General features: G+C 38.0%; 1 protein-coding gene across 3 annotated transcripts in view; it reads right to left on the reverse strand.

Annotated features, from left to right (window-relative positions):
- Positions 1 to 1,212: 1,212 nt before the first annotated feature.
- The window catches only part of LOC131679237 (ATP-binding cassette sub-family G member 4-like), a 41,324-nt gene continuing 17,421 nt past the window's right edge, over positions 1,213 to 25,115 (reverse strand). For all 3 annotated transcript variants that reach the window (XM_058959914.1, XM_058959913.1, XM_058959915.1), the window contains exons 2-6: positions 12,446 to 12,836; positions 11,396 to 12,387; positions 11,240 to 11,340; positions 1,706 to 1,861; positions 1,213 to 1,644 (exon numbers count right to left, since the gene is read on the reverse strand). In XM_058959914.1, the coding sequence (XP_058815897.1) occupies positions 1,303 to 1,644; positions 1,706 to 1,861; positions 11,240 to 11,340; positions 11,396 to 12,387; positions 12,446 to 12,672 (1,818 nt within the window). In that variant the 5' untranslated portion in view covers positions 12,673 to 12,836 and the 3' untranslated portion in view covers positions 1,213 to 1,302. The remainder of the gene's footprint in view (positions 1,645 to 1,705; positions 1,862 to 11,239; positions 11,341 to 11,395; positions 12,388 to 12,445; positions 12,837 to 25,115) is intronic.

A 25,115-nucleotide genomic window follows, 5' to 3' on the forward strand; every position in this document is an offset into this window, starting at 1 on the left:
CATAAATTTAAAATCATAAAAAAAATTCTGTGCATTTTATTGAAGTGTCCTTTCGATTCAAAACTACTATAGTCGATACATTGATTTATCCAAAGACCTTAGTTCAAGCAAATTTCACAATTTTAAATTTTCAAGTAAATTGGTTAAAAAAGGAATAATTTTTAGATTTCTTTGCGATACAGAGAGTGGTAATAGTCAACCAATTTCCACTGTATATGGCAACATTTGAAGAATAATTTCTTTAGTTTGCATAGCAAAGTGCTAGAAATTGAGCGAGTGAGAGTGAATCTCCAGAGGCACTTTGAAAAAATGCAGTGTCCATCATAACTCAAAATGTACTGGACCAATTGTTTAGAGATTTTGTACAATCCTTCCTGGGCCCAAGTAACCACGTGAAATTTTCTTTAAATTATTTGAAATTGTTTTTAACGTTTCGCGTTCCGCTCTTCAGCACATGACAGCCGTCTTGACCGTCATACAGCCACCCCCCATTTACCTCCCTATCATGATATCTTCAGGTATTAGGGCTATGTAGACATCATATTCGTAATCAGCGACCCAAAATTACCCAAGAAACCATTGTTTGAAAATATTTAATACACTTTTTAAATTTTTTCCGACTTTTGTATGAAGAGGAATCACTGTGCGCCGGGTTGACGCTGATGTCCCGCAAGAAGCGCATTTTCTTGAGCTGCGACATTAAATAATTTACGTTTTAGAATTCAGGAGAATTCAAAACCTCGATTTGCGGGAAAACAGCATTGAATACTTAAAGTTTTCTTATCCGTCTATCATACACGATTGGCATTGAAATGAGTTGTACCGGTTATATTTATAAGTTCGAACTATTGTCATGTTTGAAAGTAATTTTAAACAAACTTCACTAAACAAAGATATTGAATATTCTTCGTTTGTTTGCTACTAATATAAAATTGTTAAGCATGGATTATTATTTTTGGAAGTATACGCAGCCCAGTTTGCTTTATATTAAATGTCTTTGTGACGTAGCTATATAAAACGTCTGCTGTTATATATAATTAAGAACCAAAAATATTCCTGCTCATATAAAATGTCGATTGTTCAATAAACATAACATATATGGTTGAAGTAGGATTTGACAAAAGAAATAAAGTTATCAAAAGTGACAGATTTGAGAGTTCGTAATATGGGCTGTCATCAAGTTCATTTTCAATGTACAAACAATTTCTAAAATTCTTATAAAAATGTAAAACTTTTGTTTCGGCTTCTCCATAGTAAATAGTAAGAAATAACATTTAAAAGCTAAAATAAATGAAACACCCATCACTGATTCCGTTTCAGTCTTATCGCTAAACTGGCAAACAAAGCCACATGCAGTACAAAGATCCAAACCAGCAGCCCAGTCACATCCATGGTGAAGTTGTTCTCCGCCATGTCGAAACTTTCCATAAATTTAGAAACCTTACCAAAATAGCAGAACTTTTCGCAGGGAATGTTGGCACGATCGAAGCCATAAACCGCTTGCATGGCACCCTCGAAACTGTACCGGAAATAGCCGATATAGGTGAATGGAATTAGAAAGTCAAACATTTCCCGGAAACGAACGAAGAACCCGCAGAAAATCAGCATTGGAATGACGGAGCAGGGCACGCAGAATACACTTAGCTGGAAAAGATTGAGTTGTGATATTACATTCGAACTAAATGTATGCAAATCGTTAACTCACCTCAAGGGGCAGTGAACTTCCAGCTAGCAAACCAGACAGCTGGGCAATCCATGCCGTCAGGATGCAAATCCCCCACAGCATTACCATGCGTTCCAGCTCCATTGGCTGCGCGGTCATGTAGTAGGCACTGGCAAGAAACAGTGTCGGTCCTAGAATCTAGAATGAAACGTGGAAGAGGAAAATTTAATATTGTGATTACGATCAATTGATGTTTACGCTATTCGTACCCCCGAAGCTCAAATAATTTTTTTTTTTTTGGTTTCAGCCAACTTTGGAACCGTAAATTCTAGACATTGAATATTACCAGGTTTAATGAACCAGATTTAACGCACCAGTAAATCTGTTTTAAAAGACAAGTGTGGATGAAGAAATCGACCCAAAGAGGAATAAGCGCGTTGTGTCGAGTTGGTCAAGGCAGATTTTGATGTGAGTCAGTGAATTAGAATTTAGTGAGCAGAAATCGTCGGCGTAGTTTTATATGATACTAGCTCCTGAAAATACCACATGTTATTTGTTAGATAAATGGATCAAATGGAAAAATGACTGGTGGGTCTGAATAAATATTGAGTTTGAAAATATAATACACAAACAATGGTTTCAATGAAAAAAATATTAATTATTGGTACGTGGACCATCATGACATTGAGCACATTGTCTGGTCCTGCACAGGGTACCAAGTTTCAATTCGTACGTCTCGAGCGACTCGGTACAGCTTTGGCGACAGGACTAGGAGTACATATACAAAGTTATTGAAGCGGGAGGAATTGGATATTGAATTAACGGATGGAATTAGGAAATGTGGGATGAAGAAGGCGGAAAATGAGGTGTTTGTCACTAGTGAAATATTTCTAAACTAGCGACTAGAGATTTCGTGGAGAAGATTTTATTGGAGAATAATATTATAACCGAGTCAGGTAACCTAATTGGAAACAACATTCCAGTGGCATCAAAAACCCTAATACCTCCCCCATTAGTAACAATAGGACCCATTATGTTTCGGCTCGAAGTTTGTGTGGCCAAGTCCCATCGATAACTCCGGAAATACCCTAAGAGGTGGGGATCATAGTTCGCGACACCATGAGTCAGCAACCTAGGCCACGACCACATTTCTGCCGGCATTCGTCGGCCACGTGAATAATCTGAACGAGCAAGCCGTCATTCGGCCTCCTGCAACCCAGCAAGCCATCCGGCAACCGCATGCTACTGCCGCCCAACGCGAAAAACCGACAACCGCCTTCGACCGTCACCCAGCGAGCGAACCAGAAACCGCATGTGACCATCACCCCGCGCGCATGCCGTCAGCAGTCTACAGTCGTCACCCAGCGTACGCCCAGTACGAGTTCTCGAATTCCTACCCAGCGCCGGCCGGCCCCATACACACCTACACCGTACACCGTAAGCAAATAAAGTTAAGTAAAAGTGCTTTCGGACTTTTGATCAGTGCTAAGAACCGACCCTGTAATCTAGAGAAAATCCTTGGAGAAAAAGCCTGTTTGTTTTCGTCCCCACCTACCTTTGAGTAATTGAATATAACAAACTACATTTCAACACTTGTTACCATACCAATGCTACCAAATCAAAGTAGGCTGGTAGAAAAAAGTTTTCTCTTCTCCTCCGGTTCACTTTTCGTTCAGAAGCCTTAAGATATACACATGTCATAATGACACTGACGTGATTGATATCGGTCCGAAAATTTTGAAAAGTTCCCCAGGCGGAGATGTTCTTCTACATGCTGGTTACTGTGAGGTAGTATTGCAGTGTATTCAACACATTGCGCGTTCGGTGTACATAACACAGCAATCGGTCGCAAACGATGAGTTAAGCAACACGACATGCAAGGGTACCAACCACGACGAACAGATACTATGCAAACAGCAAAACAGTCTTAAGCACACAAGCCATCGCCAGTCGAGTGCAAATAGTTCGAGAGGTATGTCGTGTAGGCCCCGTGCTGGGCGACTCTCCGGTTTGGCAAATGGCGACTTTCACAATTGGCGATCCTGCCAGTTACAGTTAACTGAGGAAAAAACACTGTTTGTCGGGAGTGGGCGTAGCGTAGTTGGTAAATCGATTGCCTTGTACGCAGCGCACCTGGGTTCGAGTCCCGACCCCGCACATAGGGTTAGAAATTTTTCAAAAGAGATTTTTCTAACCCGAAGAGGCGAATGACCTTATGGTTAAAACCTCTATAATCGAAATAAAAAAAAACTGTTTGCCATAACAGAGAGTCGTTCAAGACGTGGCTTATTTCTAAGTGATCAGTTTCGAAGAAAAAATGTGAAAATGATGTGACTGGAACAGTGGCGAGAACAAAATCAGGAAAAGTACCACTTATAGCCACGTGGTAGCGTTAGGTAAACCACGCCGATGACCTTCCACCTGAAACAGCTCCTACCGAGCCACGGCTGCTTAAGGAGTATCTTCATCGGTGTGGGTACGCAACATCAACACTGTGCTTGGAGTGTGAGATCGTCGAGGAGACACCGGAGCGTCTTTGAATGTCCGAGGTTTGAAGTGACGTTCAGGGAGCTACTTAAAACGGGAGGACCGGACATCAACCCGGATAATGTAGCCTACAGAATGACAAGCGACGTAAAGACGTGGAAAAGCAGTAAACAGAGATATGATGTAGATCAGTGATTCTCAATCTGGGGTTCGTGGACCCCTAGGGGGCCGCGAAGTCATTGCTGGGAGTCCGCGAAGAAAAATGTATTTTCTGAGTGCATATTGAAAGTCATGTCATGTTTCCTAACAAATTGGAAATAACGTATTGATAGCATACAAAATTGATGTTTATCTATGGGGGTCCGCAACAACCCAGTGTGATATCTAAGGAGTCCGTGGTATGAAAAAGGTTGAGAACCGCTGATGTAGATCATGACCGTCTTACCACGGAATGGACATCGAACAACGGTTTCGGGAGAGCAATCACCGCCAGGGAACTCTCCGCAGGAATACGCTAGATTCACCGCCGAGGACTAGTCGAGTAGACTGCAACAGAGCAGCGAGTATGAGTCGTCGAAACGCCAGCGAACCGGACGTCACGCTCCATGCGGATTCGTCAGACCGACCACGGCACCCCACCGGTTGTTCCGATAGAAAAATAGCGAAAACTAAAGAAGAATCGATATTGGGAGAACTTTTTTCTCCAGGGAACTCTCCGTTAGCGTAAGCTAGATTCACCGCTGGGGACTAGACTGAGTAGACAGCGACGAGACACCACTAGCTGCGGGTCATCGGCGCACCAGTGCACCGGACACCCTGCTTCACCAGAATCGCCGAACTGACCTCGGCTCGATCTCGGGAGAACTTTCGCCGGGGAATTCTCTGTGGGAATAGGTCAGGTCCATCGTCGGGGAATAGACCGAGTTGATCGCGAACAAGTCGAGGAGCTGAATGGATCATCAAGAAAGTAGTGCTAAATGGCCCAAGAAGAGAACTAAAGGGCTTAAAGGAGTTGCGGTGCTAAATGGCACCGGTCACGGAGCCAAAGGGCTCAAGAAGTTGTAGTACTGAAACCAAATAAGAATCGGTATCGGGAGAACTCCTTTCGTCTGGGACCTCTCCGTCAGCGTACAGTCAGATTCACCGCCGGGAACGAGACCGCGTAGACCGCGACGATACACCACTAGCCGCGCCGGGGCTCCAGCAAACCGGATGCCCTACTCTACTGAAATCGCCGAACTGACCGCAGCACCTGGCTGGTTGGCTCGCTTTCGAAGTTCTCTCGCCGGGGAACTTTTCGTCGGAGTAGGCTAGATCTATCGTCGGGGACTAGACCGAGTAGTTCGCGAACCAGTCGGAAGCTGAACGAGGAAGTGGTACTGAATTGCACAAGAGAACTGAAGGGCTCAGTAAATTAGACAGTTTGAAGTTTGCCGCCCAGATTGTCCTCGTAGGGGAAGAGCATTAATTCTATACCAACAGCTAGCTTTCCTTCCTTGACTACCCAAACCCATTCCCTGAGTTGTTGGTTTTGAACATTTTTTTCCTGCTCAAAATGTTTTTGAACATTTTTTCATATATATATACATATATATATATATATATATATATATATATATATATATATATATATATATATATATATATATATATATATATATATATATATATATATATATATATATATATATATATATATATATATATATATATATATATATATATATATATATATATATATATATATATATATATATATATATATATATATATATATATATATATATATATATATATATATATATATTTCATATCCCCCGGAAAAATTTTCTTACTACGTACTGTACTGTAGCCAATGTTGCTAACTAGTAGACTTAGTTTGGAAGCTGTATTAAATTTTCACTTCGGATTCAACCAAACAAAACTTAGTAATTTAGATGACCGTATGCTTCTTAGAATCATTGGCAGCGGCAGGATTGTGAACTGAGAGAACTTCTCTTCATGCTCCCCTTGACATATAAAATTGAAAACAAAACTATCAACACTATATTTGTCATGAAATGGGTTTATTTTGCATACAATTTGCTGTTATAATGAAAATGTTGATAAAAGTCGTCAAACATTTTGAAAGGACATGTATTTGAAATAATTGAAAAACATACGTCATTTTTTTTTCATCCCCGGCCGCTTTATATGGGACGAGGGGAGAGGGTAGGTAAATGCTACGTTATTTACGAGGGGGAGGTTAGAATTTTGTGACCAAATGCTACGAGGGGGGAGGGAGGGGTCGAAAATCGCCGAAAAAATTAAAGGGTTGTGTACAGGACACGACCACGGTGACATTAAAAATATAGCTTTTTTATCTATCACACATATCGACACACGTTCTTGTTCACTCGCCTGTTTTCATATGTTACAATTTGCTATATACCCTCCCCATTAAAACATAATTTATTGAAGTTCTTTTAACGGTAATCTATTAATTAATCAAGTATCTCACTAGGTGATTGGCATCCATCATGGCATGGCTGATCCATCTAGTAAAAATAGGCTGGTCTGTCCAGAAAATATATTCAAAAGAAAAGTTCCATATTGAGAGCTGTGATGAGGAAACCCACGCCCGCCAACGGAAATATACAGATTCTCCATAAAATATGAAATTTCATTTTCCGTTTAAATTTTCAATAATGTACTAATGAACTTAAGTAAACAATCTTAAGTGTAAGTATTTCTTGATCGATTAGTGGTGGAAAAATGAAATTATTTGATAAATTACATTGTTATGCAACGTTCGCACTACCAGTTAAAACGGGTTTTTATGCTATCTTGGTGACATTTTTCTTGTTGCTAATTATTATAACGTGTTATAACTCTGTAGTGTAAACATTGTATTATTAAACCAATTCTGCAGCGTTTTATGTTATATAGGTGTTTTATGTGGTAATAGGACTGACATAATTATATCTTCAGTACAGCGGTTTGTTTCATAATTTAAAACAGATTTATTTTAAAATTTAAATTAGTATACCCAACCGTTCTATTTGTTGTATACTTTAAAACGCAATTAGAACTGTGTTTTAAATACATAGGGTAGGACAGATATTCTGACTGGATAAACTGGGAAAACAATTTTAAGTCCAGTAACGCTTAAGACATGGCTTGAATTTGAATCGAAAAAGAACACTCGCTTAAACTGCTGCTGGGACGGTAAGTTCTGTTTTAAAATTTTCCGTTGTGTGCAGTACGAAACAAAAGTGTTTGAAATTAGAAAACAAAAAGTTCTGCTGGGAATGTGATTGTTTCCGATGCAATTACACTCAGATTTTTTACGCAGGGGATACAGGCCGTGTAAATGAAAACCGCGTAAATTTAAAAAAAAAAAAACGCGTTAATGAAAACCGCGTAAATTTCAAAATCCGCGTAAAAAACCTGAGTGTACTCTCCTATATAAAATACTACGCTGCTGAACAGTGCAATAACTACAGAAGCACGTTGTCAGATGCCTTACTGATAAAAACATATAACCGAAATATGAAACAAGAAAACCAATAGGCTCTTTACCCTATGCAGCTACAAAGCGCCGTAAACATGGGTTAACAAGTTACAACGCACACGCATGCATAAAAATAAATATATTTTTTTCAAACGCAACACTCTTAAGCAGCACACACCGTATTGAATTAAATCCAAACCACCCCGCCCACCCACTTTGCAAATCATTCTGTGACACCGTGCTGGTACCCGACAAATCCGCACACGGCCACCGCTGCCGAAAATGCATAGCGTCTACCGCTTATTGTAGTGCCCAGACGCTGCAGCCATGATCTTACCCGTTCGACATAAGAACAAAAACTGATTCAAACGGGTACGCGTCACCTCTATTTATAAACTAACCGTATATGGTTTAGTCACTTAGGTGCGAGTGTGTGCAAATGCCAACGTTACCGAAAACCGATAGCGCTTATTGCATCGCCCGGAGACGACGTTGCTCGTGTGGGATAAGAGCAACAACTAATTTAAACGGACATGCGTTGCTTCTATTTATGACTTTTCGTGTTTCATTGAGCAACTAAGCTGCCCTCTTTTGACGGCTGTGTCTGAGAAATCTGCCTCACGAATGGTATTTTTCCCGTTTTTTGTGAACTGTTTAATTTTACCAATTTCCAAAAGTCTACTTTTATTGGGGAGATATTAAATTATTACCAATATTTAAGTTAGGTGTTTCTGAATCGGTTGGTGTATGAATGATTAAAATCCTACTAGTAATATCGGAGTTATAAGCGTGCAAACCTTACATAGTTTCGTTACATGGGAGATAGTTTAGATTTTAGAATGACACCTAGCCCCAGATAGTGGAGTAAGACATTTTTAATGTCAAAAGCTACGTCCTTTGTGTACGACCCCTTAAGGGACCAATGCATTGGAGTTCAGCACCACTTGAGTCCAAACGATCAAAAGAAAATAGTGAAGCACTCGCGGCCCAGAGATGTCACAGAACCAGCAGAATACATTAGATTGTGCTCGATTCTTCCAAGGAAGAGTTACAGCCGATAGTGAGCAAGCAATGATTTTTTTCTTCTTAACTAGATCTAAGAAGGCTCTCTCTCGCACGATACTGGGTGACAGATGCCAACTTTGATATGGTACCTGGGCTCTTCAGACAGCTGTTTTCTGTTCATGCAAGTGTTGGGCCCTGTCACATAAACACTATCCCGATGGTTTATGTCTTAAATAGTCTTAGGAAAATTGGTGTCTAATGAGATTGACCCCCGAGCTAATCCTAACGAACTTTGATGAATCATAAACGCCTTTCGTAAAGAATTTCCAGACTCGGCACAAGTTGGGTATTTTATTTCACTTATTCCAGAATTTCTGGATAAAAGTTCAACAAAGCGGACTTGTCCCATTATTCTCTAACCCCAACAGCAAGATATACATCCGAATAACTGAGACCAAGGATCCGAAGCGGCGTAAAGCTGCTGCAGATCCGCCGGACGAGGTGGCCGCCGTTTCACCGTCGGAAGCGGATGGCCTCTTGAAAGCAAATTTGTGATCCACTCGTTTGCCGACAAAGTTCAGCGATGTCGAATAGCACTTCACCTGTAGCGACGTGGTGAAGCCACATTAGGCGTTGCTGTGATTTATATATTCCATTACAGCACCAATATGCAGCGAGAAAGATGTCGTAAATCTTCCAAATATTAGAGTAGAGTGGGCTCAAGTAGTTTAGTTTTCTTTGGCGAGATCGTGCGATCGTATTTTTGCCCTGATTATGACAACCAAGCGCTCGTTGGAAAGGTAAATCTGGCAACATTTTAGCAATAATCATTTTACGCCTGGCTAAAAAATTTTCGAGCTAAGCCTAAGAAGGTGAATGCACTTTTTTCGATTTTTTAAAAATCTGGGTGTACGATAGGTCACTATATTCGTGGTTAAATTATATCTAAACTATATTCGGGGTTAAATTATAACATAGTGACCCCCAGATTTTAAAAACATCGAAAAAATACCTTCGCCTTCTTAGGATTAATTCGAAAAATATTACACGCCTACCACAATAGATTTAAATACTAGTAGCAGTGGTTCGTTTCAAACAAAAAAAAATTACACGCCTAAAAAATCAGGGGTTTTATTTGAAGAGTGTGAATACTGCAGATTATTTAAAAATTAATAACACAAATAATAAATGCAATCCATTGACGTCATTCAGATAATAAAATGAGGAAGTGGCAAGCGATGTGAAAAATCATGAAACCGCAAAAGAAAATGTTGAAAAAACATGTTTCTTCAGCAGCTGCGCCTGGCTTTGTACTTGCGAATAACTTCTTCAGTGTCCCTGTCGTAGCCAGAGTGTGGAATTGCGGTTGTGCTTTCCAGATCACGTGACTGCTTAGCTGTGCAAGGATCACGTTTGCGCTTTGAAGCATGTTTTTGCATTCCTTTTTCTTCTCTTTTTTGATAAATTTTTTCGATTATCAACTTCAACAACGCCTTAAATTATTATAGTGTTAACTTACGCGAAATATCTGGCGCGCTTCATTGAAGACAAGCACTTTCCCTTCACACGAGCACGTAGTGTTTCGAACGGAACTTTGAATTGTTTGGAGGCTGAACGAATACTAGCGTCATCTTGAATAGATGCAATTGCGTTCTTTATGTCCTCTTCACTTCCTTTTGGCATATTTCACACAAAATTTCGCATCATTTTCCTGTTAAAATAATTCAAGTTGACATCGATTTCACCTTTACACCTATCATGCCCCCAAGCGTATGTTTCATGTTGATGTTCGTATTTTTATCAAAGACAAAAATATCGAAAAACCAACACCAAACTCGTGTTCAGTATTAATTTTTAAGTAAGGAAAACCTCACTTGGCATTTTTTACATTGATTAAACAACTTAAAAAACGTAACTAATATAGCTGATCCACAGTATCAGCCGAAATCACAGTCGTTAACGATGTTCTTGACCGTGTATCTAATTGAGCAACCTCTGAAATAACATAGCAAAGATAATGCCCTGTACCTATTGTACCCCCATACCAATTTGGCCCAATTATACTCTATTATTCTAAGTTTAAAAAAACCGTAAATTGAAAGTTTTCAGTTCCAACCGCTCAATTTAACACTCGCTTAGGTCCATTCGAACTAATGACCGCTTCGGTCTAATAGCAGTCGACCTAACGGCATTCGGCCGGACGACGTTCGGTCTACTGGCTTTCCGCCATTCAAACAGCTGGCACCATTCAAACAGCCCAGCCACTCAATCATTTTCCATTCATTTTAAATTTCATTGACACTGTGAATATCTCTAAATAGTTCAAAACAATTTTTGCGCGTGAAGAGCACAAAACCTATAATTAAATTAACTTCGTCTCATCGTCTCTTTTTCTTGTTTTATTTTTCGTATTGACTCGATTAGTTTCCGGTACTAGGTGTGGCCCATTTTCAAATTCGAAATAATCACAAATACCGATCATAACACAGGGCTTCTCTGAGCAAATTATGTTTAAATAGATCACTGATATTTAAACCAATTACACGCTCGAGATGACCGTTAAAACTTACTCTCTTATTGTTAAAACTTACCAGAAATGGAAAATCAGCAACCAGTTTGGAGAAAAAGTAGGCCGTGAGCGAGTACCAATTGTTCATCCTTTCCCTAATGAACACGGCCGTCTCCAGTGGAACTACAAGAAAAAATACACTTTAAAATCGATCATAAACCCACCCGTTCCCACTTACAAGTCATCACCAGCGGCATGGAATTTGCGAAGAACACAAAAATTAAGAAAAAGAACAAACACGACGCGTTACTCAGCACCTTGGATCCATCGTTTCCCACATCCCAGAACACCACTCCGATCAGCAACCCGACGAACAGATGGGCCAGAATTCTCATCTTCATCAGCTGCATGTCCCGCATCGTACACAAAGTCGTCCGCTTCGTTAGAGTCAGAAACTGCCTCCACTGCGAAACCGGATACTGCCGATCCGTGACATCCGCTGACTCCGTATCATCCGAACTGGTTGACACCAGCAAAGAATCGCTTTCCTCACTAGATTCACTAGCTCCCTTCGCGCCAGATTGGGGATTTTCTTTGGCCTTCTTAATCAAACTCATCAGGTTTCCCTCATGTTTCAAACTAGCCACTTCAAGAGCAAAATCCGCTCGATTGTAATAATTCGGACACTCGAAGCCGCCGGCTTTGAACGTGGCCACCAACTCATCCAGTGGTCCCCTGTAAATGCATTGCCCCTCGGAAAGTATCATCAGATCATCGAACATCTGCAGAATACTGGAGCTCGGTTGATGAATCACGCAGACTACGCACCGACCGCTGAGGGCCAGCTCCTTCAAATGGGCGATCACCTGCATGGCGGCAATGATGTCCAATCCGCTGGTCGGTTCATCGAAGAACAATATCTTCGGATTGGAGATCAACTCCAATCCGATAGAGAGACGCTTCTTCTCCCCGCCGGAGATCGTTTCCACGTGGTTGTTGGCACACTTTTGAAGCCCTAGAAGTTTCACTATGTCGTTGACGGTTTTTGACTTAACCATACCGGAGACGGATTTCGGTAACTTAAGTTCAGCCGCAAAGTCTAAACATTCCACCACGGTAATGTTTCCCAACATACTGACGTCCTGAGATGTGTAGGTCACCTCCCGTCGATACTTCTGTCGCTTGATCAACTTACCGTTGACCAACACTTCACCGGAGATATTTTTCGTTCTAAAAAGTAACGGTAACGTTAGTGATCATTCTAATGCATACTCGATTCGATACTCACTTAAACGCACTGAGAATATTTAACAGCGAAGATTTCCCCGCACCAGAAGGTCCGAGAATTCCAGCTAACCGCCCGGATCGAAAGCTACCGGAAATGTCCTGAAGCAATTGTTTGCTTTTTCCATCACTTCCCTTCACTTGGTAGGTGATGTTTCGGAAACTCAAACACGTACTCTGCCTGCCATCATCCTTCTGCACATCGATGGCGATCGTCGTGTCAGTTCCCATGGCCGCTGACTGATGTACTGATTAACAGGGTTAACTAACAAACTAGTAAATCTTTGGCGAGACGTTATACGCAGTATGTCAGCATTTTCAGCAGCACTTGTTTTACTAAGACGCCCGTAAGCTGCGACCGGCGTCAGTTGTAATTAATTGAAGTAGTTGAGAAACTGAAAATAATTGAGAAAAAAAAAAGAATTAATATAATAATGGTGTTTCGTGATTGGAGGCACTATCGACTGGCAATGTTTAGAAATACGCCTCAACAATTTACATTCCTACAATACACGTCAACAACAGATTACAAATTTCTGTAGGGTAGCAAAGGGAGATTATTTAGTTATATAAGTTTGATCACTTTTTTGCCGTGATAAGCCAGTTTTAGTGTTCAAAGTATTTCGCAATTCCATTTCGTAACGCTGATTTTCATTGGTGTGTGAATAAGGGTAAGTACACAGAAGACCTGGAGAAAAGTATATTACAACAAATCGTATTTGAAGTGTGAAATACGTATTAGTAATTAGATAGAAGCTACATAATGTTTGTATTTGTTGCTTGTTTTGGTATTAAAAATACTTCCTCAGCTTTGTTGCACTACCGTATGCGTGAAAAGGATTGCTACCTTTTCAAAACTAAACTTTGTGGACGTTCCAAACAAATCGAAACTTCCCAAAAAATATCCTGTTATTCTACTCTTGGACGAAGTGGATCCAATGTCCAATTTACTCACGGAAAGGAATGTTGGGTTCAACACGATCGAGAAATTTTCCGATCGGTAGAAACATGAACTTCTTATCAGTTTTCAGCTAGCAACAGTGTTTGGCCTATGGTCATCGGATGGCAAGAAAATGGATCCTGTGTCCACTCCGGAGGATTATTAGAATCTACAGAAGTAATGCACGAAAAAGCAATTTCCTTAAATTTAAGCTCCATTTTCATCGCCAGTAACTATTCCTCATCTCGAATAGTTAGTCTAATACGAAGAGATCTAAAGTCAATGACCATTGTCAAGTCGATGGATCAGTACGGCATGCATGAAAAAAAGGTTTTATTTATCTTTCAGGCAAATTACACAAGATACAAATTATTATTTTGGTCGTTCACTTGACGCTGGCACAGACCGAAGCAGTGGTTGGAAATAGGCTTACAACAATCACTAGTGTTTGGTACCCCCTAATCTTCAGGGTGTGGATTTTGCCCTTGGATCTTTTTGCTGCGATCAATTACGGTTCCAGTTACGACGGAGAGGGGGGAGGCTTGCTGCCCTTTGCAACCAGAAAATGTTGCAGTAGAAAAGCATTTTAATATATATTTCGTAATCCCTTGGTTTTGTAAATTCTCATAATTTTCATGGTGTTCATTTTGTACATTATAGCACTTATAGGAGCAATATCGTTGATGAATAAAACAAACATCAGTGCTCCACTATGGTGTCCTTGAGGATTATCTTAAATAACTCCTAGTCAGATTGAGCAACTTTGCATTTGTTTCGTTTCACTGTAGTGGAGACTGTTCGCGCACAGATGCACTTCAAAATTAGGCCACACGAATGCTTCTCGAATCAAATAACGAAGCCAAGTTTCCAAAAAGATACAAGTAATTTACCGCTCTATATTTGCAGAACCAAGAGATTATTACGATTTAGATTGCAGTCTTAATATCATTGCCTGAGCATTGAGATCTTAAAATGAAAATTATTCGAAAATTAGAAAAATCGGCCATTTTGTGTTTCTTTTTACAATCCGTCACGCCGCACAATGGTCCTAAACCCCAAAACGTATTTACTGGCTTCAAATAACGTTTTCGTGCTTAGATATCTGCAGCAAAGTTTCATGAAACATGATAACGCAGCCAAATAGGTTCGTGCAGTTACATTTCTTAAGGAAATAGTTTCTTTTTCAAGTATCTTTTTTTTCATTCAGCATAAAAATTTTGCTTCATCAGCCATATAGAACAGTTAATTTGGTGTAGCTGTGCTGAATATATTAATTATCCATATATTTTTTCCGGGCGATATTGGAATAGGTCAATTTTTATCGTTTTCGCTATATAATGCACTAGCTAATACGCGTCGTTTGTTGCTGCGACTTTCAACGAAATTTGCTCCGAGCACTCTCCATAATAAAGGTCTACTATGTATAAATTTTTACGGAAATCGGTAAGGCCATACATAAATTACATACATAAAAACAATGAGTTTTATATATAGACAAATTTCTATCACTTAGATTTATTCCAGAAAGTTTTAGACATTAGCAAGTTGCATAACTTTTTTGGACATATCAACATATTTTGATGTAAATTTTGGGATAATATGAAAATTGCAGCAGAAAATGCTTTACTCGGGATAACTTTTTTCATAATTGTGAAACTTTGTGAACCAATATTGAACGCGATTGAATTTATTGTAATATATTGAACATAAAAATTAAAAATTGCCATACGGAATGTTTTAGGCACATAACCTTCATTGTATTATATTGTTCTCAATATTCCGCATAACATAACGTTTGTTTTCATAACTGTTCATGAAAACAAATTAGGGTGTTCTACAAAATGATGTAATTTGCTAAAGTGCGAAACTTGGTAAAGTGCACCAGAGCGATAGATATTCATTGTAGGGATAAAAGGTCAAAAACGGATTTTTAGGTACCTCTACCAACGCCTGAATATATAACTAAATGAAAGCTTCAGCAAAGTTACTCCAAATTAATTGTTATACAAGGTTGAAGAAGAAAAAAAATTTTTTTTTTGATTAATGAAAAAAATTAAAGGGTTGTGTACAGGACACGACCAAGGTGACATTAAAAATGTAGCTTTTTTCAAGAGCGTGCAAATGAATTTTATCTATCACACATATCGACACGTTCTTGCTCACTCGCCTGTTTTCATATGTTACAATTTTCTATATACCCTTCCCATTACAACATAATTTATTGAAGGTTATTTAGCGGTAATCTATTATTACAATTAATCAAGTGTCTCACTAGGTGATTGGCGTTATTTGGCTGATCCATCTAGTAAAAATAGGCTATAGGCCAGAACATATATTCAAAAGAAAAGTTCCATATTGAGAACTGTGATGAGGAAACCCACGCCCGCCAACGGAAATATACAGATTTAAATGGAAAATGAAATATGAAATTTCATTTTCCATTTAAATTTTCAATAATGTACTAATGAACTTAAGTAAACAATCTTAAGGTTAAGTATTTCTTGATAGATTAGTGGTGGAAAAAAGGAAATTATTTGATAAATTACATTTTTTTTTTTTTTTTTTTTATTTCGATTATAGAGGTTTTAACCTTAAGGTCATTCGCCTCTTCGGGTTTGAAAAATCTCTTGTGAAAAATTTCGAACCCTATGTGCGGGGTCGGGACTCGAACCCAGGTGCGCTGCGTACAAGGCAATCGATTTACCAACTACGCCACCCCCACCCCTATAAATTACATTGTTATACAACGTTCGCACTACCAGTTAAAACGGGTTTTTATGCTATCTTGGTGACATTTTTCTTGTTGCTAATTATTATTACATGTTATAACTCTGTAGTGTAAACATTGTATTGTTGAACCAATTCTGCAGCGTCTTATGTTATATAGGTGTTTTATGTGGTAATAGGACTGACATAATTATATCTTCAGTACAGCGGTGTGTTTCATAATGTAAAACAGATTTTTTTTTAAATTTAAATTAATATACCCAACCGTTCTATTAGTTGTAAACTTTAAAACGCAATTAGAACTGTGTTTTAAATACATAGGGCAGGACAGACACTCTGACTGGATAAACTGGGAAAACAATTTTAAGTCCAGTAACGCTTAAGACATGGCTTGAATTTGAATCGAAAAAGAACACCCGCTTAAACCGCTGCTGGGACGGTAAGTTCTGTTTTAAAATTTTCCGTTGTGTGCAGTACGAAACAAAAGTGTTTGAAATTAGAAAACAAAAAGTTTTGCTGGGAATGTGATTGTTTCCGCTGCATTTACACTCAGATTTTTCACGCAGGGAATACAGGCCGTGCAAATGAAAACCGCGTAAATTTAAAAAAAACGCGTAAATGATACGCGGTTTTCAGTTTCAAAATCCGCGTAAAAAAACCTGAGTGTACTCTCCTATATAAAATACTACGCTGCTGAACAGTGCAATAACTACAGAAGCACGTTGTCAGATGTAGGGTTCGTCGCGGTTGCGGTAATTACCGCAACCGCGCGATATTTACCCCCCCCCCGCACCGCAAAAACTGCGGTGCGGTGAGACACTTTTTCTCGCGGATGCGGTGCGGGAAATGAGCTTTTACCGCGCGGTATTACCGCAACCGCACTTAAAAAAATAATTGATAAAGTCTGCATTAAAAAGTGAATTAAAACTTTGACTTTTAGCATTTAAGAGCGACGCAAATTATTACCTTACAATAGGGAAACATAATAAACATTTAATTGCTCTAATTTCCATGGACTTTACAATGATTTGAAAAGAAATCCGAATATAATCTGTATTCGACCCATCGTTACTTGATTTTTTACAATTTGTTTATTCTAATATGATAAAACAATTTGTTACTAAGAAATAAAATCTATATAATTTGGCACCATTATATTTACGACATATTTTGAACACTTTGAAAAATTTACAAGCGAACCTTTTCAAATATATAAAATGCACAATCCAATCATTGAAAAACAATTGAATTGTACTGTCAAATCCAATTTTCAAAAAGCCTCATTTCTCCCGATTCCTCTTGGCAATCGTGAAATTGTGAATCGTTTACGATGGCGTTTTCTCAACTGTAAATTTTGATTAATTTGGAGAACCTAAAGCTGAACTTAAAAAAGTCTTAAGACTTAAAAACAACTCAAAGAATGAAATTATCATCATCAAAACAAACGAATTTGGCGGAATCAGCAGTAAGGGAGACAAATGTTTGAAGAGCGTCCAAAATAAGCAGGGGTCCAAATTAGGCTGATAACTTTATTATTCGTTCTTCAACATCGTATTTCTATCTCTGTTGGTTTCTGTGTAAATTCGCAATGAATTTTCCTGCAGTTCGTTTTTAGGACTCCTTCTACATAACTTTTTTTCGCAAACGTCCATTGTTCGTCCAACTGGGAATATTTTCTACCAATTTAACAACTAATATTTTTCAGTTAGGAGTATTTTGTAACTTTTTGAAATTAAAGCTTTCGAAGTTAGTATAGGGTATTTCGATTTTTTTGTGTTTTTCAAAGCCTCTTTTCATATTGTGACATGTGTCAAAGTTAGCCCAGATACCAAATTTTGCACAGGACAATTTTTGACCCCTACCAACTTCAATTGAAGTTTTTGCATTGGCATTATGGAAAAATATTAGAAAAATACATAAAAAGGTAGATCTTTCGACTACCTTTGTAATTTTCTAATAGCTAGTGAACTAGCTATTAGAAAATTACAACTCATACAATTTTAAGGGTGCAAACTTAGTATTTGAATAAGAATACATCGATTTCTTGAAAAATACGAAGTAAGTGTTTTAACGTATTTTGTTCCTTAAATCCCCTATTTGTATAAACATTTCTGCTGTATGCTGTAGATCATACATCTTTTGCAGTTTTTCAAATGTCCTTCAACAACTCTGTACCGGTTGAGATGGGATGGATACCTGATCTGATATTAATTAAAAGTTTTCCTATTAATTGCAGCTGAAGAACGTTTTTGTATGTATAATGATGAAATACAGCTACATTTTATAGGACTTCAGTGCTATGCTAATATTTACCTTGTTTCGAAAGTATTTATCTCAAGATGTACGGCATTTTATTAATAAAACTTGCAAAGTTGACATTTGTTAATAAGTTTTCATTCTGAGGAGTCCGTCAAAGTTAATGTTCGTGTAAATAGGAAATTATATATAGTTATACAAATAAATTAATATTTTTTCAACACACTTTTGAAAAATACAAAATTTTACTGCATTTACCGCATTACCGCGCGGTGCGGTGCGGTAAATGCAGTGCGGTTGCGGTAAGCGGTGCGGTTTTATTATTTTTTTGCGGTTGCGGTGCGGACTATCCATTTACCGCCCACATCCGCACCGCGACGAACCCTAGTCAGATGCCTTACTGATAAAAAACATAACCGAAATATATATATCACATATAACCGAAATATGAAACATATGAAAACCAATAGGCTCTTTACCCTACGCAGCTTCAAAGCGCCGTAAACATGGATTAACAAGTTACAAGGCACACGCATGCATAAAAATAAATATATTTTTTTCAAACGCAACACTCTTAACCGTTGTGTGTCCGACGCGGTACCCGGGTACCTTTTTAAGTTTCAATTAATTAAATTCCTATGTTTCATCCATAGCTGGAAATTGAAATTTTGTGACATCTTATAACTTCACTAAGTCAAGCTTTTGGGTTAATAATATTGTTGATATAGTAAGGGTGGGAGTGAGGAAGGGCTTCTGAATTTTTTTACTACGTAACAGGCCGACGTGGGTACCCGGGTACCCACAAAACTAAAATGACCGTAACTAAGGTAATATCCAACCGAAATTGATTACTTTTGGCCATTTTGGATTCAGGAACTCATCCACTTTTGGACTTGGTAAAAATGAATCGGGTTACTTCATTCGGTTCCCGGGAAACCGGGTTTCCGGAAGCAGGTTCCAGTGCTGGGGTACTATTTGCGAACTTCAATGGAATACTAGCAATATGGGTATCAAAATTCTTGGAATTGCATCAGTAGGCTGTATCTCGTGGTATTGGAACCATTTGGTGATTTGACCCCGGAACGGACATTCCGGAGCAGGTTCCCGTGGGGCCGTGAGTGGCCATTTCATTCCAATTCCATTTTTCAAATTGCCATAGGATCCCGTAACAATAAAAAACAGACTTCCGAGACAATTTGAAGAGATTTGATACTCATATTGCTAGGATATTATCAAAAGTTACAAATCATATCCTGTACTGGAACATCACCCCGGAAAATCCGGATTACCAAAAACCAGGTCCATTATTCCGGTTCTATTGTACGGAATCAAAAAGTAGACGAGTTCCTGAATCCAAAACATCTAAAAGTGTCCAAATCGGTTAAAGGAAGCCATAGTTATGAGCATTTCAATTTGTGGGTACCCGGGTACCCACGTTGGCCTGTTAAAGGTGTTTTTTTTTTGTTGGACACATAACTGTTAAGCAGCACACACCGTATTGAATTAAATCCAAACCACCCCACCCACCCACTTTGCAAATCATTCTGTGACACCGTGCTGGTACCCGAAAAATCCGCACACGGCCACCGCTGCCGAAAATGCATAGCGTCTACTGCTTAGTGTAGTGCCTAGACGCTGCAGCCATGATCTTACCCGTTCGACATAAGAACAAAAACTGATTCAAACGGGTACGCGTCACCTCTATTTATAAACGAACCGTATATGGTTTAGTCACTTAGGTGCGAGTGTGTGCGAATGCCAACGTTGCCGAAAATCGATAGCGCTTATAGGGCTCTTGCTACACACACAGTCAAAGCATCTGTTGGGCACACATTGCATGTTTACGTTTCATGCAGCAAGTTAAAAGTTAGAGCAAAATGATATTCTTCTCAACAATAAATCCACCCAGTTCCATAATAATAATCTGTGACTATATGGCAATAAACACAAAGGATTATTTGAAGATTTTTACATATAAACTCGCGTTTAGAACGTGTGTAGTTGATGGTCGCAAAAAGGACAATCGTGATGAGGAAGTATGGTTTCGCTTTTCGCTGGCGGATAATTGTCCAGAACTGCTCGGTTCAATCGCAGGGAAATGTACAATACTAAATGCACTGAAGTAGACCGACTTGGTGTCAAACCAAATTTTCCAAACCCAAGCATGTAAACGTAAGAAACATTTGGTTTGCTCCTGTAGAATCTACTGATACTCACTTCAGATATCATATTTGTTCACCTATAAAAATAAAACTTATATTTTTTATAAAATACATTTTTTAAATGTGCATTGAAATAGCATAAAATTTCACCCTACTATTTATGATAAGAAAGCCAAATTCAACATGTTTAAAACTTGTATCAGGGGGTGGGAGTACGGGTAAAGGGTTTCAGTAAGAAAAAAACATTTTTTTTTGCGATTTTAGAAATTTAACTGAAGCGAATCGAGAAAAACTTATGAAAAATTATCACGAAGACTCAACGTAGAGGTTAGGTATTTTTTTCATAGAATGTATATGCAAAGATTGAAATAAATCGGTTCAGTAGTCTTTGAATGGCAGTTAACACTGCAAGTCGTGTTTTTTCAAAGACGTTCTAGGAAAAGCTTCACCTCCGACTCGCTTGTTGATATTTTTGCATAGAAAAATTACAGCATGTTAATGAAATGAAATATTATAATGTACAAGTTTTGATTAATTCACTTCACTCAAATTTCTAAAAAAAATCGCAAAAAGTGTTTTCTTTATACTGAAACCCTTAACCCCCCCCCCCCCCCCCTTGAGTCGTCTAGGCCTTACAACCTTCCAAGTCTAGAAGCTTTTTTGTATGCATAAACTCTCGATGCACAAGATATTTCACAAATTTGAAATAAAAACCATTTTTTTGTGCAAAAATCTTTTGGAATGCTCGTTGTTTCCATGGGTATGAAGCATAGCTTTGGCAATGCTTTACTTATTTTGTCCGCGTATCCGGTTCAAACGATAGAAAACATTATGTTACGCAATGAATGATTAATTGTGATTCCTATAATACATTACATTTTCTCATATTTGCTCTTAATATTGTGAATTAATTATTTAAAATAAATCAATCTATCCGCTCCATATACATTATATGCAACTGTCATTTTTGCCTGCCCAACGGCTCACCAATACATATGCGCGCTGCAAGCACCCTATTGCATCGCCCGGAGACGATGTTTCTCATATGGGATAAGAGCAACAACTGATTTAAACGGACATGCGTTGCTTCTATTTATGACTTTTCGTTTGTGATTGAGCCACTAACCTACCCTCTAATGACGGCTGTGTCTGAGAAATCTGCATCACGAATGGTATTTTTCCCGTTTTTTGTGAACCTTTTAATTTTACCAATTTTTAAAAGTCTACTTTTATTGGGGAGATATTAAATTATTACCAATATTTAAGTTAGGTGTTTCTGAATCGGTTGGTGTATGAATGATTAAAATCCATCTAGTAATATTGGAGTTATAAGCGTGCAAACCTTACATAGTTTCGTTACATGGGAGATAGTTTAGATTTTAGAATGACACCTAGCCCCAGATAGTGGAGTAAGACATTTTTAATGTCAAAAGTTGTCTGAAAGTTGAACCATTCATATAAATAACAATGAATTTAAGTTTCACGAAACATTAACACATCATTGAAAGGCAGAAAATACTTTTAACCAACTTTTTAGTGTTTATAACCACCGTTCGTAGTTTATATCTCAAAATTGACATGTTATGTTATGTTATTTGATGATATCTGAAACTTTCTAGAATAAACCGATTTGATAAAAATTCATTGTATGGGATAAAACGTTGAAAAACTGATGTTAAGGTACTTCTACCATTATATGGATATAAATTGCTCGAATCAAAATCAACTCTTCTACAAGATTCCTGAAGAAAAGATAATATTTTTATTGTCGAATGAATTTAAAAGTCTCCGGAAATGGGACTATCCCCTTAAGAAAAATTTGGGTTCCACCGGCATCAGATGATTTATCAGATTTTTGAAACTTTGCTGAAGACCCCTAAGCACGAAAACAGTAACCAACGCCAGCAAATGCTTTCAACCGTCTTTTTTGGCTTTGGGACCACCGTGCGCCGTCGGCACACACTCATTTCGAGCACCTAAACCTGAAACGATTAATGGAATTCGAAAAAAAATCCACGATTAAACCACTAAATTAAACTTCAATAATCGAAAATTTAGCTGCCTACCGCATTCCAAAAGTTTACTAACTGACTGAGTTCTTACTTGTGCCGGGGAGTTAATCAACAATAATGATCCCACAAGGAAGTAATACGGAGCCATTTATAATTATGCTATTCTTCAAAGCTTAGGCTTAGAATTGGGTGTAAACTGCTTGCTGGGTTGTGCTTTGGTTTAAATCTAGCGAAGTGGTTGATTTTGAGGACTGCTAATTTCTTCGCAACTGTTCATATTGGGAAAATTATTTCCAAGACTTTCATGTTCAAATTTGTAAATAAGATATACTTTGCTAAGATAACCCCCTCCTCCATACCAGCCTTTACCAAAGGGATGGTGCCGCCTATGGCTATTAATACTGCTTACTGAATAATTACAGTCTATCTTCTCATCTCGTCGCTGAAGCAAAAATATCGATGCGCTATAGCCACCAGAGAGCCAAGCAAAAGTTTTGTTCGATATCACAAGTAGTATTTCATCGTTTCCCCTCGCTACGCAGTGAAATGAATGAACCAAAAGAAACAAAAGCTCCCCTACTACGGGCGCTTAATTTCATGGAAGTGACCAATATTTTGCACCTCGTAGAAACACGCACCACGACATCGAATTCAATAACATCAGAACCAAGATCACCGCCCAAGTAACAATTTTGGTTATGTTGAAGTTTTATAGCGTTTAATAAAAACTAATATTTAAAACCTCCCATGCTAACCTTATGATCTTATAAACTCCCTACAGGCTGCTATAAACCCATGTTATGACAAATTGGCCCAGTTTTATTGTAATCAGTATAACTTGTTATGCAAACTATCGTAGGAGTAATAGTTTTATTACAGTTCTATTCTACACTTTAGGTGTGATATTAAACCAACAGCATAAAACCTTCTCCTGATCTAACAGTCTGGAAAACCACTATATGAGCGCTATTAAACCATCACAAAACTGTGTAAAGTCTTCCTGAAGAAGTCCATAGAACTTTTTATGCTATCCGTGTTAGAACTTTCAGTTTTAACCTGAATTTTTTCACTGATTAGTTGTATTCAATAAAATTTTATCGTGGTTTTATTCCTTGACATCGCATGATGCCAATCATCGAACAAAATACCATATTGTAAGGTATACATTTTTTTCAGAATAGTGAATAAAAGAACTTTTTTTTATTGTTCATAACACATCCATGCGTGTTTGAAGGCATGCCGTTGAGGATTTATGGTGAATCATCATGAAAGAGCAACGCAAAATAAATGCGCCCCATGAATTCTACTAAAAAGAGCATTCGGTAATATTTTTCTGCAAATATTGAATCAACACTTAACCAAGTTTTAGTAAAAAATGTTAAATGTTTTGTTAAAAAGTGCAGATTCTTTCAAAAAATATCTCAAAACGTTTGATTCCACCCTTTATACGAACAAGAAGGCGTATATTTGAGAAATTTTACTTTGCAATTTGCTATTTTTGCTTCAAGGCGACATTTTTTTAAAATAAAACTTGGTATACTTGAATATTTTTTTCATAAGACAATTCCTCCTAAAACGGTCATAACTGAGCAATTCACATATAGCAAGCGTGTTTATCATGGCACTTCTGCATCTATGTTGAGAGTGACAAGTTTTATGCTGGACTAAATCACAGCTTGCTGGTTTTGATTATTTTGACAGTGACTTTGTCCAGGATGGTAAATAAAAGGTGGGGGTTTTTACTATGTAACGGTGCGGTTGTCAAATTTGAGTAGCGCAATAGATTAAAATAAACACACTGAATACTCGCCATCTCTATAGTTTGTTCACCATTTACTGTCAGTGTCATTCCAATCGAGCACGAGATTTGTCAATAGTCCTCATTCGATAAAGATTCGCACAGAGTTCTTCAAATTGTGTACCGAAATCTAGGGACGGATTTCTTGAGATGCAGTTTTAAAAATCAACGAAATTAAATATTTACTTTCCATCAAAATAGAAAGTTGAAATGAATTTTACGTTGCGTGTAAGACGTCAAAGCCCTGCCACAAACTAACTCTACTCCAAGAAAGTTTCGAACGCAGTAGATCAGCGTAAGACGCTTGTTGATCAAATGTTTCGGCAAAAGAGTGAAAGTTGATGCAAAAATGGAAATGAAATGAAATTTTCAAATTTTTTATGCATTTCTAGAGTGATCTGACCCTAGACCGAAATGCATTTGTATGAGCTTATTGTTTATAGTACTAAAACGCAGATGGACTTCCTTTTTTTATAATATAATGCGAGAAGTGGATCTTAAATTTTTTGCGACGGCTGTTTTTGTCGGGAAAGTTAATTTTTGTAAACAGTCAAAAAAACAAATCATTGCAACCCTAACAGGTAATGTAGCCACTGTATGTGGTATTCTTCATCACACCTAGAAATAATGAAAGTACATTTATTACATTGCTGCTTTCAATGTTGAAAATTACCATGCCCTTTGAATCAACTACTAGCTTTTATTTAATTATCAATAATGACATAATTTTCACAAATGATCTAATTTCGATATTTACTTATTTTTCAAACGAATGTTAT

This window comes from Topomyia yanbarensis, chromosome 2 (assembly GCF_030247195.1).
Source record: "Topomyia yanbarensis strain Yona2022 chromosome 2, ASM3024719v1, whole genome shotgun sequence".
Lineage (NCBI taxonomy): Eukaryota > Metazoa > Arthropoda > Insecta > Diptera > Culicidae > Topomyia > Topomyia yanbarensis.